We start from the raw sequence: 19181 nt of genomic DNA on the forward strand, positions 1-19181 counted from the left end.
ATATTACATAATATGTTTGTCCAGCGATAATGATTGTAATATTGAGAGCGATCAGCTTTGCGTGTTTCCCACCTGCACTTCTATGTCTCTATCCACCCGTGAGATGTTGACGGTGTGAGGCTGCCCGTTGGCCAAGTTCCTCTGGTCAATATCAATACTGAAGGGTTCTCTGAGACCACCCAAGTTGTACCGCAGCTGCAGCGTACCTGAGCGAAACAGGATGAGACAGAAAGATCAGATTAATCCGGAACTCGACCGCACTGCAGTCTTCCTGGAGTGAGAGTTGTGCATCAGTTCTGCACCCTGACATCACTCACCTCTGCAGCGTTCTCCTGTGCAATGGCCCTATAGGCTGCAGGGAAGAACATTACCTCATTTGGGTTACCGCTCAGGCCAGCAAGATAAATTTGCTCAGAGACTACTGGGTAAAATTCGATGTTTAGGCAGCCTAACACAAAGAATAAGTATCACCAGTCTTGTGCGCCCACTTTGGGTTTTGTGGAACGGTGTTTAGCGAAAACGCCACTCTACAAATTAAACAACGCTACATCTGAGGCACTGAGTTTAATGTGAAACCCTGTCCCTGAGGGGCATAAGGGTCTTTTTCTTTTAACATCAGATGTGTTTTACTTTGAAACTCTGAAAGAATTGGATCACGGTGTTGCGCTTATGCCAAACAAACAGGGATGTAATTGCCTGCGCTCTGCCATTTGTCATGTAATTAGCTTTTACTGTTGCGCTTCCACTTCAAAAAGCAATTCAGCCTGCTGCAATAAATTTTACTTTATTATTACAGTGCAGTTTCAAAACTGCTGCAGAACAATCTTTGCAGACACACACAGATGTGTGTATTGCATCAGCATCCGAACGTAATGATGAAAGAAGACTAACCAGATGTGATGCGATAGGTTTGCAATTTGTCTGTTCATACCAAAAGCAACAGTACTCTTATAGGCAATTTTACTGACTTTACAAGCAAATGACATTATTCTACTAACCCTAATCATGGATATATTGAATATACATTATGGTTGTTAAATATACTTAATATATATTTTACTCACCCGTAAGCCATCTTAGATGTATATGACTTTCTTCGTTCAGACGAACACAGTCAGAGATTTAAAAAAATGTATCCTGGCTCTTCCAAGCTATGTAATGCTTGAAAATCGGATATATTCATCCCTAACCTATACGCCTTCGGGGGGTTATCACATGTTTGCTGAAGCAGATTGATGGGTTTTTGTAACAAAAATATTTCTAGTTTTCAAATTGTATATATGACTCAAACTCATGACGTACGATGCAACTTACATTCATAGGTCAGTCAAGAAGCCGCAACTCGGTTATTTACTTTATAATCTGCCATCGGTCTGCTTCAGAGGACAAATGATAATCCCCCAAAGGCATATAGGTTAGTTTTAAAGGTTAGTATATCCGATTTACAGAGCTTCAAAATAATGGCAGATATCTACAATCATTACCAAGCTTGGAGAGCCAGGGTAAATTTTTAAAAACTATTAAAATACAAAAAAAACCCAACAAAAAAACACCTAGAATGGCTTGGTGGTTGAGTAAAATATGCCATCATTTTAATATTTGGGTGAACTATTCCTTTAAGGGCCGCTATTGATAAGTCATCTGGCAAACTGAAACAGTCAGAGTGAGTCTATGAAAACCTTTGACTGTACGTCTGCAACCGTAGTTATATATGAATATCTATATCTGCAATAGAATTCTGCAGATGATTTAGCTAAATTAACAAGTACAAGAGAAATGCATTAGTTTACATGATACTAGTTTATAAATTACCATCATTTTAAAAGCTGTAATATCAAGTGGATGCATATAAAAACATAAACACAATCTCATCTGTGAAAAGGTTTCCCATTGTTTCTAAATGATTTTTACTGTGAGTGACAAAGTTGTAGAAAAGTTAGTACAGTTAGGACATAAAAGATCTGTTCACTTCTTTACAGATTCCAAAATGTTTTTTCTATGGAAATGCTATAAAACCCTCTTCTGCAGAGTAAAATATCCTACCATTGTGTCGAAGCACCACAGCCATGTAATCCTGTGTTTTTGAGCTGACATAGACTAGAAGGCTGGGAGAAGTTGAGGTGCTAAAGCTGAAGGTCAGGTCTTCTCGTGTCAGGTTGGTCTCGACAGGATGGTTGAGGATAATGCTCTTCTCATCCAGGCTGGAAGCTGCAGCCACCACTTCAGGTACCAGATTATACTTGACCAGTGTTCCTGCCTCAAAGAAACCACCAACATCTGCAAATGAATTAAACAACCAATCAGATTTGAGGGTTAGGTATATACCAAAAAATACAAATATATTGTACTGTAAAATGTTTTTAAAAAGGTTTTTAAAAAGCAGTGATTAATCAAATTAATCAACTGATTAATCTCAATTAATAATGATAATTTGATTAAAAAAATAAAAACATTAAAGGGATAGATTATTATTAAAGGGAAAAAATTCTGTCATCATTCTTTTCATTGCACTCTAACACAAAATAATTAAATAGCTCTATTGTTGGTGTGTTTTTACAGTCAAACCTAAATTTAGGATTAATCAGATTGATTGAAACATCATGTTATCATTTGATTGATAATTTGATTAAAGAATTTAATTGACTGACCTAATATATTATATCTCTGATCCCAGTATCATAGTGAATCATAATGTATGTGTTCAAATAATAAAAAGTCTAAACTCTGAAACCAGTGTTTTTAAGGCTGAAAAGTGTTTTAAACTACAAAAAATGAGATGAATTATGAGATGTATTGCAATACTAATTGTATTTTAAAGTAGCTGGTGATGCCTAGTCAAAAATGTGACTCTTTAACCGGAATGCTGTTTGAGGACCAAAACAAGATATTCATCCAGGAACACATCATACTTCCGGCAAAATCATGGCCACTATTCAATAAATGCGCACTGGGAATGTGTAAGTGATGTCTGACTTGGCCATCTGAGGTAGAAGGGCAAGGAAACTGACATTACTGACATGCTTTGTATTCATGAGGGGCTTCTTCTACAGCTATAAAACCAAGAGGACACTTTCCTATTACCTTTTTACTTGAGGGGGAGAACAAAGGTCCTTACATGGATCGTTTAACCCGACTGCTAGGACGTGTGCAAGTGTGCATGGATTTGCCTTACACAGAAGCAGTATAAACAATGCAGAATTTGTTGCATATGGGGTGGAACAGAAAGAACCCTGGGAAATCAACATGGGTAATGAAGTAAATACACACAAGGGTAAAAAGAGAGTGAACGAACATGACAATGTGCACCCGCACCGAATATCTCATGTACACAGAGGACGAGGTGGGTTTATCTGTTATTCATGGCATTCTCTCATTCAGCCGTTTTACCCCAGGGAAAAGAGAGCTAAGTACAAATGAGCTTTGTACAAATGCTGTATCGGGAGCAGGAAGGAAATCAGTGCGGAGACTATAGATTGGTTTAATTATTTGCTGCGAGGCCCTTGAGCAATCTTTACTTTTCTACCAGGCAGCAACACGCGGTTTAGAGGCAACTGAGAAAGAACCACCATGTTTTAGTACCATTGGGGGAAAGGCCTTGACACAGCGGGAGCATGAAAGGCAGGGTAAGGATGGTACGGTTATAAGGAATTACAGTACTTGAGTACAAAAATCCCATCTGTGATGTGTTCTGAGGACCAACAACTTTACAGGCCCTGGATTGGATCATTTATCTACTGTACAACTACTACTTTAAAGTCCCATTGAAAGTCCTGTCAAGTCTGTATGGGTTTCTTTCTTCTGTTGAACACAAAGGAAGGTACCAGGTAACCAAACCGTTACGGTAGCCATAGGGAAAATAATTCTATGGACGTCTATGGCAACTGCTGCTTGGTTACCAACATTCTTCAAAAATATCCTCTTCAGTGTTGAACAGAAGAAAGAGACTAATACAGGTTGAATTGAGTAAATTATGAACTATCCTGTATCATAAACCTGTATCACTGTCTTCCTATTGTGGGAACCAAAAGAATATATTCTAAAGCTGTTGTTTATTTTTTAAAACCATACAAACAAAGTCAATAAGGTCCAAAAAAAACAACAACAGCATGGCTTAGATCGACATGAAGATGACTACATTTTTTGGTGAGCTAACCTTTTAAATCTAGAAAAAGTACTAAAAAGCATACAGATGTGAGAATGCACATCCATAACTTTGAATCCAAATGAATCTTCACTTCCTGGAGTGAAGGTGATGTGTAGTATTGAGCCACAGATGTGAGCCAGCCTGTGGGAGCAATTGCACTGACCCAGAGGCAAAGAATCTGAGAGAATTCGATATAGACTGCAATACCCTAGACGGCACAAGTAAATATGTGTAAAATGGAAATGTGAGTTAAAACCTTGCAATTACGAGGATGTTCATGCATATTTCAAGCAGAAGAGATGTTGAAAGCTGAGTGCAACCATCAGAAGTCCTGAGTTGTCATTTTTAAACAGAGAGCATAAAGATGCCTGATGGAGGTCTCGAACTACAGAAGGGGCCTGCTCATGTCAGTGATGCTATTACTATATTCAAACGAGAGAGGCGGAGCTTAAGCACAAGAGTTGCCCTCAGAGATTCCCGCCAGTCACAGGATTAAAAAACAAATTGTCCGGTGTCAATCTCTGGTTGAGGTATATACACTTCACAGAAAACATTTAAAAGTATGAATTTCTAATTTGCATATGCATACTGACCTTTTGAACAGAAAGGCCCATCGTAAGCAGTGGTGGAGCAGTCGCAGGAATAGCCGTTGTATTTCTCCTCACACTTGCCGCCGTTACGGCAATACATCCCAAAACTGGTGCAGTGACCCGAACAACCAGGTTTTACACCAGGAGTGACTTTTGCCCTCTCTTCCAAGTCAAGTGTCACCCCGTTCATCTTCAGAGAGCGGATACATCCAAGAAATCCTCTCTGACCTCCCGCTGAACCTAGATGTGAAATGGACATTGGATGTGAAAGACTAGTCTCTAGTCTTTTAATAAAAGTATAAGTGGCACAACAAAATGACTCAATCCTTCATTTCCATTGCAGACTATCTTGAAAACAAAAGGTTGAATTACAAACATTAAGTCTCAGCCAATAGTTGAACCTTCTGGTGGGTTTCATTCATTATGGCATGTACCATTCAATACAATAGACCTTAGAGAAATTAGACATCATTAGAGCTCCAGTTCCAGGAGAAAATAAACATTTGCCAATTGCTCAACATCTTGTCTGGACATCTTTTCATTACACGAAACAGAAATTTGCTAGATTATTAGTTCATTAATAGTAAAGGTCCTGGCAGGATGCATTCATTATTTACTAATGGTAAATTATAAAAACAGACCCACAAGTACAATCCTGCTACAGTTTATCAATCTGCCAAATGAGGTTAGCTTTATCAATTTATTTTATAGTAGTGGCAGTTTGGCTATGCTTTAAAGAAAAAGTTTTATAAACTTAATTTAACTCACATCGACACTGTAGTGTTAATTGCGTTGGTGACCTGCTTGAGTATATAATACAAAACAACTCACTGAACCCTTTGCTAATAAACCTGCGAGCAGAGCTCTTATCATCAAATGTACAGTAAATATGCTGTGCTATTTATAATACTTAAATGAAATACATAATGTCTCGCGTTTCAAGGACGAACATAAGATAAACACAATATCAATTTAATTAACATTTCTATTTATTCCTTGTCGCAATATTGCTCCAATTTGACTCGTGTCACTTAGCAGGCACTTTTCATGCCCTTGTCTGTCACTGAAAAATCAACTTCACAAAAACTTCACTTTCATAAACACAGGATGTGTTTTAACTTTTGAAAGTGAAGCAGCACAAATAAGCTTGAGTGAAGAAAGAGCTGTTAAAACCCTTCCGAAGTTCACTGCCTCCATCTCTGATGAGCCCTGAATCGGAAATTATTCTCTAATGAAACTGTAATGAATTAGCATATTACATTTATTAGACCATCCTGCCTAGTGGAATATTTTTTGCCTGCTTTTCACCATTGCGGTGCATGAAATGTTTACAGCCTTATACTGAATTAAAAGAACTCCAGAACAAAATATGGACAGGCGAGAAGTTTCAGGTTAAACTAGCTGGTTGTTGTACATTTTACAAAAAAGTTACCTACTGTCCTGACAGGCCCATGAAGCTGGCTTCCCTTTGGAGAACCAATATCGCCCAGATGTGCAAGCGATGAAAGAAAGAAAAACAACACAAAAGAAATGCAAAATAAAAATAAATATGAATAAAAACATGCAGTGATTAGAAAACTTGATGTATAATCAAGGCCAGGCTTCAAAAGAAAGCAAACTGGTAAGAAGCAACTTGATGGTGGATGGTAATGAAACATTAAAGACTCATGCAAACAGTCATATGCATATATGCGTAATACCGCGAATAAATGCCAACGTGTTAGTGGTTGTTAAATCAAAGGTCTGCTTGTTATTTGAGATGAAGCGAATGACAATAAAAAACAAGCAAGCATTTAATCCTCCATTAAATATAAGGAGGCCATTATAAATGCTAAATAAATTCAAACAGACACAAGCATCCATGGGTGAGTGGAAGTAGAAAGCAGTCTTCTTTATCAATAAATGATGGCATGGGACTAAATGGTCTGAAAAACTGAGCATTCATAAGCAGTGCCAGACAGAGACTTGACAGGTCTGGACAGGTCCAGCGCAACCCACTCAGAGGATATAAACCAATTAGTTTTCCAACTGAGGGTCAGGGTCTAAAGACTGAGAGTTGCTCTCCGTGAACAGTCATGTCAACATTTTACATTTCTACAGAAACAATGGACAAGGATTAGACAACCTTTAACATTCGTTTGGACTGCAAACCTCATTACATCTAACCCTAGTGTGCATGATAATGACATTGATATGCCAGTCCAACATTCTTCAGATCGGGAACAAGGCGGGAATAAGAATGAAATTTTCATCTGCTGCATGGACAACATGCAAATGAGACCTAGAGAGGGTTATGGCTTGCAATATATTAAATATTAATACATGGTTTTGCGGTTTGCACTATCCAACATACTTTCGTTACTGTTTACCACAAAATTTGTGGAAAATTTGAATTTTTTTTACATACATGCACATTTTCGTCTTTTAAATTATGTAACCTGACAGACTGAAGTCATGCGGATTTTTGTGTTAATCATCTTTTTAGACTCTCCTACTGATGGCACCCTTTCAGTTCCCTAAAAAAAATGATCAAAGCTATGAAAAACATTTCAAAATTTCAAAATTGTTTTAATTAAAATTATATGTAGGTAAATAATGATGTTTGTAAATTAAAATATTTTCATATATTTTTCCTTGCTAATTTAAAGACAAACTAAATGTTTGGCAATTTATCTGATGATATAATAAAAAATATAATAATAAAAAGTAATAAAATAATAATATTCATAAAAGTATAATAATTATAAAATAATATGTTTGCTAATAATAAATAATAATAATTGAAAATAGCAGCATAATATATTAAATAATTTTTATTAATTGTAAAAATTTATAAAAAAATATTTTCTAATTTAATACAATAACCAAATATGAATAATAACATAAATAATAATTATAACAACAGCTATTACTTTGCTAGAGAATTCTGCTTTATAAAACCAATAAATAACTTTGATATCAATAATAACGTCTTGGCAACCTGGAAATTTTTCTTGACGTCAATCTTTAAATACACAAGCTAGACAAGCTTTCCAAAAGCTCTCTCAAGAGAGCCACAGGGGTGCATTATCTTCCCCTTTCTTAATGAGCGTCAAAGTCATTTGTTGAAAAGAATAAGTCAAAGCACAAAATAGCACAATGAAAGCCCAAAGCCATTCTGTTCAACAGATAATTGCCTCATGAGTGACTTGGCTTGCTCGCACTTTTAAAGCCATAAAAAGTCTCCTTGCTAATGTTAGCATAGCGCACACGATACCATTATTAGTCACACTCCCTGCTGCGTCTGAGACATTTTTCGACCGTATTCAGTCAAACCCATTTTCAACTTCCTTTTCTTTACAGTGGACTTTTTCATACTTCGGAGGCGAACAGGTTCCCCAGGGTTCCATGTCATTACGTGCAAGTTTTAATAGCTACACCTGCATTTAGGCTGCTGACTATAAATACATTTTCACTTTCAGACGCAAGAACATAGAGCACTGTCAGCGGTAACAGCTAGAGACAGAGAAAAAGAGTGGGAAAAACATAGAAAGGGAAAAATTCAAACACAAGAACAGCTCAGACCAGACACGTTCAGGAGGAATTGTGTATTTTATGAGAAAAATATTGAAGAAATATATTTTTTCACTCATTTAAATCAGTAAAAGCTGTGCAGCCCGACAGTGACATAATGAATGCCTTAAAAAACAAAAGTACTCCAACCTCCAACAATATAGCTAAGTATGAACAGGCTTCTGAACTCTATGGGTGGGCGTATGGAAAAATGTGTTTTTCTAAAGTCCTCACCCACATAAGTCAATTTATACGCTATAGGTGGATGTACATGTGGTCCTTACCCACATAAAGCTGGCTGTAGAGCTCCAGGCGTGTGTGTCCCTGTGTAGGTGCAGGTCGCACCTCTTTGTATTTTTGGTCTAGCTGCAGAATGGCCTCTTTCGTGTTCCTCTCTGCACTGACCCGGTGCCACTGGTCATCGTTCACTGGGGTAGGGGAATGCACGTTCAGTTCCACCGGCCCGTTTCCTACATCGAACGAAAACGACACCACCATGGGGGCTGTGAAGAAAAACAAACGAAATGAGAGACCACTCAAACTATTATTAAAAAAATTTCTCCACTCGTTTAAGTATATGAATAACAATTGTATTATTGTATTATTTCACAAGAAAAACTCAATATTTGCAGGCCATCTAAAATGCATATGAGATTGTCTCTTCAACAGATTGGGAGAAATTTAGATAACATAGATTACATCACTTGCTGACCAATTAATCCTCTGCAGTGAATGGGTGCCATCAGAACGAGAGTTCAAAGAGCTGATAAAAGCATCATATAAAATAAAAAGAATTATAATAAAAAAACAAAACAAAACCAAAAAAATCATACAAAGTACTCCATATGACTTCAGTCCATCAGTTTTGTGTTTTTGCAATAAACAAATCCATCAAGACCTTTTTAAACTCGAAAACAAAAATATTGTTTGTGATTTAGTTTCTACTCATTATTTATAAGAACATTCTGTGAAAATGTAATCTTGATATCTTTAACATTGACTGAGCAAGACCATGTAAAAGATTGAGATCATAGTGAAATTAAAAGCTAAAATCAAACTTTAATGCTGGTTATCTCATAATTAGATTTTTAGCCTGGATTTCACAGAGAGGGTCACACACGAGTTCGCTTTCTCTAGTAAAAAAGTAATTTTCTCTGAAGATAAATGGGCACATATCAAGCACTGTTTACAAGCAAAAACAGTTCTAAACAAATCTGTTGGTGGATTTTGATGTGAAAGTACAAGAAGGGATAAACGTTTCACTAGAGTTAGCATTGTTATGGATTATGAATTTATGAATTTTGGTCTGAAGCATTAGTTAAAAATGATTTGTTTCTTAAAAACATAGCCTTTTACTTCACATGAAATGAATTAATGGAGTCGTGTGGGTTTTTGTGATGTTTTTTTTTAGCTGATGGGACTCTCATTTTGATGGCACCCATTCAGTGCAGAGGATCCATTGGTGATGTTAAATTCTTCCAGATCTGTTCCAGTTTATAAATAAACAAATCCACATCTTGGATGGTTTGAGAATGACGATTTTCTTTAAGCAAATTTAAATTTGAGTGAACTATTCCTTTATTATGCATTACACTAAAGCTACTTGACGATGAACCATTTGTGCACTGTACTCACCTTTAACACATTTTTATTTTAACACATTTTAATTAGTAAGCAATTAATTCTTTATTTTTATGTGTAAGATTAAGTGACTGCAAAATGACTTCGAAATGTCAACCACAGGTCATTCAGCATGTTTAATTAAACAGCTAATTTAATCCTCATATATTATTGTTTTACTCGATAATTGTTTTTCCAGAATAACAATCCAAACTTGTGACTTAAAATGCAGAATTACCAAACTCATCAGACTGCTTCGCTCAAGCACATCATTAAAATTCCTCTTAACAGCCCTAAACTGAGTTGGAGAGTGTTTATTCGCCATGCTGAATTCATTTTAGGCCACAACAGCTTTTAATGAGTCAGTGTTGCATATTCTCCTCCGTAAACAGTGAAGATTGACAGCTGTACTCCAGTAGGAGGAGATGGTATTTATGGCAGGAGAAAGGAGAAGAGAGGCGAGGTGTGTTTGAGACATGACTGCTGTGGTGTGTCATGCTTAACCCCAGAGGGCCAGGCCTCTTGAGGTTTAACCCCTGATAAATCCTGATTTAGAAACACCCGAGACCCGTCACAGCAACAGAGCCATCACCCACCTTCAGGCCAACGCTGTAGTGCTACTGTGTTTAAAGACTGCATAGTGTATCCAGTGATAAGACACTATCTCATAATTATTCATGACTCTACACAATCATTTCCTAAAACAAGTGCTTCAGATGCTCAGACGGCGAGCTGGTGTCACACTTCAAGACACCTTTGAAATGTTTATGTACAACAAGCATTGCATTTATTACGGAGGAGTTATGGAAAGGTTGACTGGAACTCATTTGATAGTCTGATAGTCAGCACAAACACCATTCATCTTTACTGAGAGTATTTTAACTATTTATTAACGTATTTGGGAATCAACATCAAAGGATAAGTGTATCATAACTGTTATCGACGCTACGAAATGCGTTCAAATATATTATCAATGCAGAACACACATATAAACAGCACCATTACGTATGCATGCATTAAATTATACACATAACACAATACTTTTATTCAGCAAGGATGCATTAAATTAATCAAAAGTGATAGCAAAGACTTTAATGTTATATTTATATTATATTTTAAATTAAATACTTATGTTTTGCCATAACAGGAATAAATTATACACATATACATACAATGAATTTTAATTCTAATAATATTTCAGAAAATGACTGTATTTTACTTAGTTTGCATAAGAGACTTCTTTCAAAAACACTGGCTTGTATAAAAAAATGAATGTGAAAACCTTAACACAGACTTGTATTTAAATTGGTTTGTTTCAAAACATGGACTAAATTATTGGAATTTCATATTGGTTCGGTTCATTTTCACAAGCAAAGGTTTCAAAACAGACCAAAACATGTTAACAGCAGTCACACACAAACTGTCCCATCATTGGTTTAGCTCAGTTTATCGACAGCCCCAGAATCTGAAATGAGTGAATACTATATTACTAGAGGGGTAAAAATTCATTTACAATTAATAATACAACACTTTCACGCTAATACATGTGCCGCACAAACTCAAGAAAAAACAAAAGCCTGCCCTTTAGACACTGAAGTGAAATAATTTAAAAGGACAAACCTGGCTTCTAGTCAAGCGTGTTTCTAAATTCATTGGGCTGACCGGCTCCATTCGACAGGGGTTACTATGGCTGCACAGATGCTGAAGGCAAGAACTAAATTGGATCTGCTTTGTGTCGGCAGCACAGTGAGCCTGCAGTGATAGTCGGCCCGTGCTATTGTCACCATCTTAGGAAGCTAAGAGAAGTGCTGTGATATGACACCAAGTACTTGGCATCTGCATGGAGACACGCACACACACACACACACACACACACACACACACACACACACACACACACACACACACACACACACACACACACACACACACACACACACACACACACACACACATAGTGGACCAAACACAAATCATTTGTGCCATTACGATCAGAATATTTCATACACATAACTGCCACTGTGAGCTGCCTACAGTTAGTTTTATTTGTTATTTATGCTAAAATTTGAAAAGGAGGTCTGTTTTCTGGCATCTTATGGCTGGAGTGGCAAGCGTTCCTGTTGCTCTCAGTAGGAGGTGCTGTTTTACTGTGTTACATTCTGATGCAGAAGTGTTCCGACTGGCATCCACAGAGCCACCTGTTCATCTCAGATTCTGAACTAGAGGAGATCTACGACACGGTCAGCCAGCACTCTGAACTGTGAGCAAAGGTCCAATGCCATCAAAACAGAGCAGTTGTGGCCCATTTTAAGCTCAGTTATGAGCACACGTGCAAACACAAGTATTATAGATACGTTACATACTCAAGCTCAGTTCTAAGAGTGTATCTTCACCTACAGGCATTTTTTTTTGCCATTTTGTGCTCTTGAATGAAACAAAATACAAAAAAGGAAACAAAACAAAATGAAACCAACTAAACTAAAATTACTTTTTTCCCCACATCAGTCTACAGTCTGCAGTACAGCATAACTGTACAGCAAAAAACAGGTTTGTAATACCTTTGCAAATTTTAGATAATACTTACGTGGATACTGAATTAGTTTAGTTTTTAATTTTTAATAAATTTGCAAAGGTGTTAAAGGTGTTTTTTTTTGCTGTACGGTGTAGATTGATGTGGGAAAAAGCTATTTAAAGCACTTTAAATTGTGACAAAAAAGGGGCATGAATATTTTTGCAAGGCATTGTATATATATATATATATAGTTAATGTGACAAAATAACACATTTATTTGGGGGGAAGATGTTTAGCATAGGCTAAGAGCTCGAGGCTGCAGAAACAGTCACATATGTATTGCAGCTATATTACTAATCAAACACAGTGACACAATGAACATAGATAGAAATGAACTTTCAAAAATAAAAAAAATTAACTGGTTGTTTTTTGCCAGCACAGTTTGCAGATGCTTCCCTTAATCTTAAAACACTATGTAAAACACCTGAGGAATATAATAGAATATAATAGAACCTGAGTCGATAATAGATGACAATGTATCATTTTCTATTATCGACTCAGGTTCTATTATATTCTATTATATTCCTCAGGTGTTTTACATAGTTTTTATTCTGACAATGATACAGAACAACACACTCACTGTGTAGGCACTGGACACTAAGACAAAACAAAATACAAAAGGGAGTAAAAGATCTACATTTGGTGATTTAGCTCTTAGAAAACAAAAATTCAGCTCCTCTGTGACAACACTAGATGCTACACGCTTTAACAGAAACGTTAACCAAAGGAACTAGCCACTGACTTAATAAATACAGACCCAATCCTATTGCAGACCATTTGTGAGAGAGAGACAGTAAAAGACAGAGAAAGAGAGGAAGAGGGCAGGTCTGGCAGGTGTGTAGTTTGGACTAGGGCTGCTCCACCGTTCTCAACCCTCTGATCCCTGTAATTGGATTTCCTGCACTTGGCCAGCCAGCACTGAGCATCAAGAGTGCGCCGCTATTCTTAGGGAGTGTTTTTGCTTGTGTGTGTGCTCGTTTATGTGTGTGGAGCGCTCTGCTGTCTACAACTGAGGGCATTCAGTGGACCGCTGCTCTTGCATTCACAAGGAAAACTAAACAAAATCAACAAGCCAAACAGCATGGCAGTGAAAAAAGTGGGTTTGTGTTTATATGGGTATATTAGATCGCCTTCCAAACTGGCTGAAAGTAGATCTACCAAACCAACAGAGCAGTTCTGGTCCAGTGCATTTCATGATACCACATAAATGACTTTTACAGATTTTGGATTCTAATTTGCATTGTATTTTGGTAGCTTAATGTCAAAATAAAAAAATATAATAAACCAGATTTTTTAAAAGGAATAGTTTACCCAAAAATGAAAGGGAGAGCTCTCACAAATCAGTAGATGAACAAAGGACTTATGGGTTTGGAATGGCATGAGGGTTAATAATTAATGACAGGCTTTTTGGGTGATCTATCCCTTTCAAGGGGTCATGAGATAGAGAATCAAACTATTTTTGATATTTACACATACTGCATGAAAGGTAAATCTACAATGAAACAAAACTAACCTTTAAAATATTTACAATATTAATTATCATTGTCTACCCTGAATTTAGGAAATTGTGATGTTCTACAAAGACCAATTAAAATGATACCCAAACATTTTTGCTACAAAAATGATCTAAATAAAACAGATGATTGTTTTTGGATAAATACTATTTTGGTTTTTCTACTTCAAAATTAATGTTCCATTTAGTCACTTTTTCAGTGCTTGACCTGCTATTGGTAAGATTTTCTAGCAATTTCTGATTGGATTTTTTTACATCCATGTACAATGAAAGTCAATAGGGTCCAAAACAACGCCGGACACCATTGACGTTCACAGCGTGGACAAACAACATTTTTTTTAAACATTTTTCAAAATATCTGGTATTTTAGGGGTACAGTCACAATCAAAGTCTGATGTCTGTCATGCAAGCGGTCAGGTGTTCTGCAGAGTCACATTGCCATTTCTTCCCCTGGCCCCGAGAGAGCCTTCACTTCATTAAAGATGCATCAAAGAGAGACTAAGGGTCTTCCCACTATCTGAGCCCACAGAGGATCCAAGCTATATCCACATTCAGCCAACAACCCAGGCAAAGAGCGTTGCTGTGGACAAAAAAAAAAAAAAAAAAAAAAAAAGATACTTTTGGGAAGATCTGACAAGCCCAACAGCTATTTCCATATCCAAAAACTGTGATGTGTAGAAATGTAGTGAAGGCTGCCATGACTTATAATAAGCGCTGGAGAAAAAGAGAGAGTTTTAGAAAAGGCTCCCACTTGCTGTAAAATTTTTATACAGTGAAGCCAAAAAAAAAAAAATCTAATTATTGTGAGATTTTACCATGTGTTAATCCCCAAATATATGCCCTTTAAAGGGAGAAGCAACACTATTTGAATATGAATATATATATATATATATAAATATATAAACTTTTGTAATTAAACACCAGTTAGCTTTGGAAAAACTCCAAACTCAAAGAAAAGGCCGTGTAGTTAGATGAATAGTGAATCCAACTGAAAAGCTTGAAAGAAAGTATAAAACATGAATTGGTGAAGTTAATAAATTATTTTTGTATAGAAAAAAAGGAAAAGGAAAATGGAGAGTAATAAGCTCAGTTATGCCTTGGAATCAGGCATGAATATTCAATAGCGGCTGATGTCAAGATTTCCTCGGCAGAGATAAGAGGGAGTGGCAGAGAGCGTTTGAGATGAAACGGAGCTGAAGCAGCAGATGTGGGCGTCCACCCATCATTCAATCATCTGTCGAGAGGCTCTTTTCCCCTGGGCTAATGCCACAGTTACAGTAGGGAGATTATACTTGATAATGCCAACAGAGGGCACCAGCAGAAAGACAGACATATAGAGAGAGAGAGAGATATATGGTCAACCGTAAATCGAAGGATTTGGCTCAGAACTCAGAAACAGATTTTGATACAGTAAGGTATTAGAATAATATTCTCTCATTCTAATTTTATTTGTTGTCCTTTAAAGTCATTTGTAACGCTACAAATGATTTCTATTCTTAAATACTGTTCTTTAGAACTTTCTATTCATCAAAGAATCCTAAAAAAATGTATCACAGTTCCTACAGAAGGATTATACAACTGCTTTTACAGTTAAATAATGTTTTGGTGTTTAAGCACAATGGTGTTTAAACACAGCGCATAAAATGGCTTAGATTAAATATTGATATTTGTTTCTGCCACAGGATTAAAAGTAAGGTAACATGACTTTTTATCTCATAATTAATTCTCATTTTTCATTGCAATCCTGTGATTTATTTTTTAGAAATTTGCAAGACAAACTAAGAATTGATATAAACTCATACACTTGTGCTGCTGAGTAGAAGAAAAAAAATTCCCTGGGCAAAAATTCCCTGCCCATCTATGCAGCCTGTCAGGAATGAGCAGTGATAACCCCCTAAAGTAAACAGAGAAGAACAAGGCAGATATCATGATATTTATGATATTTAAGTGTAACACTTTGTTCAAGATAAAAGGTATCTGTTTTAACAAGGAATATCTCAAAGCCTGACTGTGGTGAAAGGAGGAGCTGGGGATGGAGGAGGATCATTTGCTCCTGAGAAAGAAAACAAACTGTTGAATAATACAGAATAGAGCTTATATATGCATATAAATGCCATGATAGGCGTCATATTCCTATAGATGTGATCAGCTGAGAGTCAGCCAGCGCAAGCTTGACTCGTGTGACCTGCTTAAACTAATGCTATTTGCTTTTTCTTTTTATCTCTCAGTTGTGACTTTTTAAGGTGAAAACAACAAATAAATGAGAGCTGTAAACTCAATTGTAAGAACAATTGTGGGAACAGGCTTCCATAATTAAGTATGTTTCACTTATTCAGCAATTAACACACTAACTGTACTTAATTTTACATTAACTGCTTCATTCTGTTCTCTTTCATTTCAAGACCAATTTCAAGGGCACCAGCACGTGTGTTTTACACAGCTATATTCGCACAGCATGAAAAACATCATTTTGTTAAATAATTCAACATAATAGAACATAATTGCATAATTTCAGAGCAATCATCAAACAGATTTTCTAAAAGACTTTTAACTTTATGTCAGAACGCAGAGGACAGCTGATCTAGATGTATAACTGAAATCAAACTCCCACTCGACAGTAACCCAACGCGGTGCCCTCCGCTCATTTCATGCTCTGAGTGGATTTCACTGGGCCTCAGTTTTGAGCCGTAACTGAAGAAAACCAGGCAGGCCAAAATAAGGAAGTAGGATTAGGAGTCAGGGCATAAATCGATGAGACATAATGGAAGGCTAGAAAAAAAGGCGGCGAGCTTCAATTTCACAATCTGGTCCTCTGCCTGCACACACACACACAGCTGGCCCCAACACACTCTTAATCTCACACACAGGCCTGCAGCCAGGCCTGATTACTCTTCTTTTCAGGAAGGATTCATGCAGAAGGTGAATATCCAGCTTTAGAGGAAAGCTCTGGAGTGTTTACGCTGGGTGCCGCTGTAGATGACCTACCAGTGCGGTCGACAAGCTTAGACACAGAGGCTTAGACTCAGACACTGATACACACACACAACAGCACACATGCACTCTTGAACTTTGTTTTTGCTCTCTTTACTTTACCGTCCTCTCTCAGGGGCATATAGGAATCGTTGTAACTTTCTCAGTTTGATCTCTCACAACTTTCTGGGGGATAATTGTATACAATGGCTGTACGACCGAATGGCGGTAGCCTGAATGAACACGCAAATGGTGAGTGGTTAATCCGTCTGTGCTCTTTTGAATTGTTTTGCAAAGTAAACATGCTATATTGACGTCTTAGATCATTGTGCTTAGCATAGTTGTTATTTAATGTGAGAGCTCATCCCCTAATATAGCTAGAACCCACTTGGCTTCAATTATTTAGAACTACTGGGTGAAAGTTACATCACCTAATTAATATTCATGAGACAGGCTGATGAGTTTTCTAATGTGTCTTTCCCAACTTTTTAGAGCGGTTCTGCTCTCTCTGTTTTCTATAAAACATCAGAAAAATGTTAAAGTGTGTAATTTCTGTGCCACTACTGGGGCCAAAGAGAATTGCTATTTTTTTTGAGATATAAATATTTGGACTGTGGACAGGACTACTTTTGGTTATCTTTTTTTTTGTTTTAAGAAATTAATAATAGTATATTCATTTTTTAATTATGTAATAAGAAATCAATTTCGTTCACAAAAAGTGACAGTAACAACATTTTAATGTTGCAAAAAGATTTTTATTTTAAAATTTTATATTTCAAATTAATGTTATTATATTCATCAAGGAATCTGTAAGACTTAAAAACTTAAGCATGTTTTCAACATTTAATTAAAAAATTTTTTCTTGAGCATAGTATATTATAGTATATCATCACAGTATATTAGAATGATTTCTGAAGGCTCATGTGACTGTGACTGGAGTAATGGCTGCTAAAAATTCAGTTTTGAATTAAATTAAATTATATTTAGTTATATTTAAAATACATTAAATTAGAACATTACATAACATTTGTATCTCTACTGTGTTTATATATATATATATATATATATATATATATATATATATATATATATATATATATATATATATATATATATATATATACACACACACATGCATTTCTAAATATTTTAGAATTTTTTTTATATATTAAATATATTTATTGATAATATAAATTATATGAATGTAAATATAGACATGTACATATATTTTAAATAAATACTATATGTGTATGTATGTATACATAATTATACACAGAACACACACATATATTATGAAAAACAAAAAAAAATATTTTAGAGGCAATTAATCTTTTTACAGCACTAAATATAATATAATAAAACTATACAAGCAATTAAGACATTTTTTAAATGCATCAAGCTATAAAACTAAAAGATAGCATAGGTCAGATAATTTCAAATCATTTTCTGGCTTCTGGTTTCTTTTCAGTAGTATTCCGGCTTTTGATAGCAGACTGCCCAGGCTGTCAATCTGAGAAGCAAGATTGGGCAAAATTCTCCACTGATTCTCACTGCTTTCTAGGAGAAATAATAAAATATTTATGTGATCTTATTTTGTAATTTTTCTTTCCTACACACCAGCATTCACTAATACGCAGAGTCTCTAGCTGAGCAAAGCCCTAGATTGAGAGCTGAATATGGAAAGGCAGCACATCTGTCATGTGGAGACCCACAGTGATCTCTGATGCCAATAACCTTCTGCTCTCTGGAGGTCCGTGGCACTGCTGGGGCAAAACGAGCAGCAATAAGCGCTAATGCCTTCCTGTTTCCTTCATATTCCGATCATGCCAGGCTCATTCAGTGGCACTTTGTATGCATCCGTGCCCTGCTAGCAGCACAAACACTCAGTGCCATCTTCTCCACGGACAGGCCTGCAGACTTTTACATGTGCTGTATGCATAATGCCCGGCTGGCCGTCTCTCTCCCTGCACTCCTCCATCAAGTGATTGATGTTTTGCTGTCACCAGCCTCTGAGAAAGCACTAAGCGAATCGCTGTTCTCTCTGCTCGGTCTCACCTGAAGCTTTTTTTCCCTGTTTTTATTTAAGAACGGAGGGAACAGAACAAGATTTGCTTATATCAGTCCAAAGGAAGGGTAAAGCAGTAGGGTGTAAAAATAATGGGTTATGTATGGATTCAGGAATGTGTGTAAATGAGAGAGCAGGGAATGTGACGTCCTCTG

The 19181-nt window shown here is 36.4% G+C and overlaps 1 protein-coding gene across 1 annotated transcript in view; it reads right to left on the reverse strand.

The window, feature by feature from the left end:
• cntnap2a (contactin associated protein 2a) overlaps window positions 1–19181 on the reverse strand; it is a 294840-nt gene that overhangs the window by 26713 nt on the left and 248946 nt on the right. The window contains exons 17-20 of the mRNA XM_043226988.1: window positions 8571–8789; window positions 4738–4974; window positions 2044–2277; window positions 73–206 (exon numbers count right to left, since the gene is read on the reverse strand). Coding sequence (XP_043082923.1) covers window positions 73–206; window positions 2044–2277; window positions 4738–4974; window positions 8571–8789 — 824 coding nt within the window. The remainder of the gene's footprint in view (window positions 1–72; window positions 207–2043; window positions 2278–4737; window positions 4975–8570; window positions 8790–19181) is intronic.

Source organism: Puntigrus tetrazona, chromosome 24, assembly GCF_018831695.1.
Source record: "Puntigrus tetrazona isolate hp1 chromosome 24, ASM1883169v1, whole genome shotgun sequence".
NCBI classification, from domain to species: Eukaryota; Metazoa; Chordata; class Actinopteri; order Cypriniformes; family Cyprinidae; genus Puntigrus; species Puntigrus tetrazona.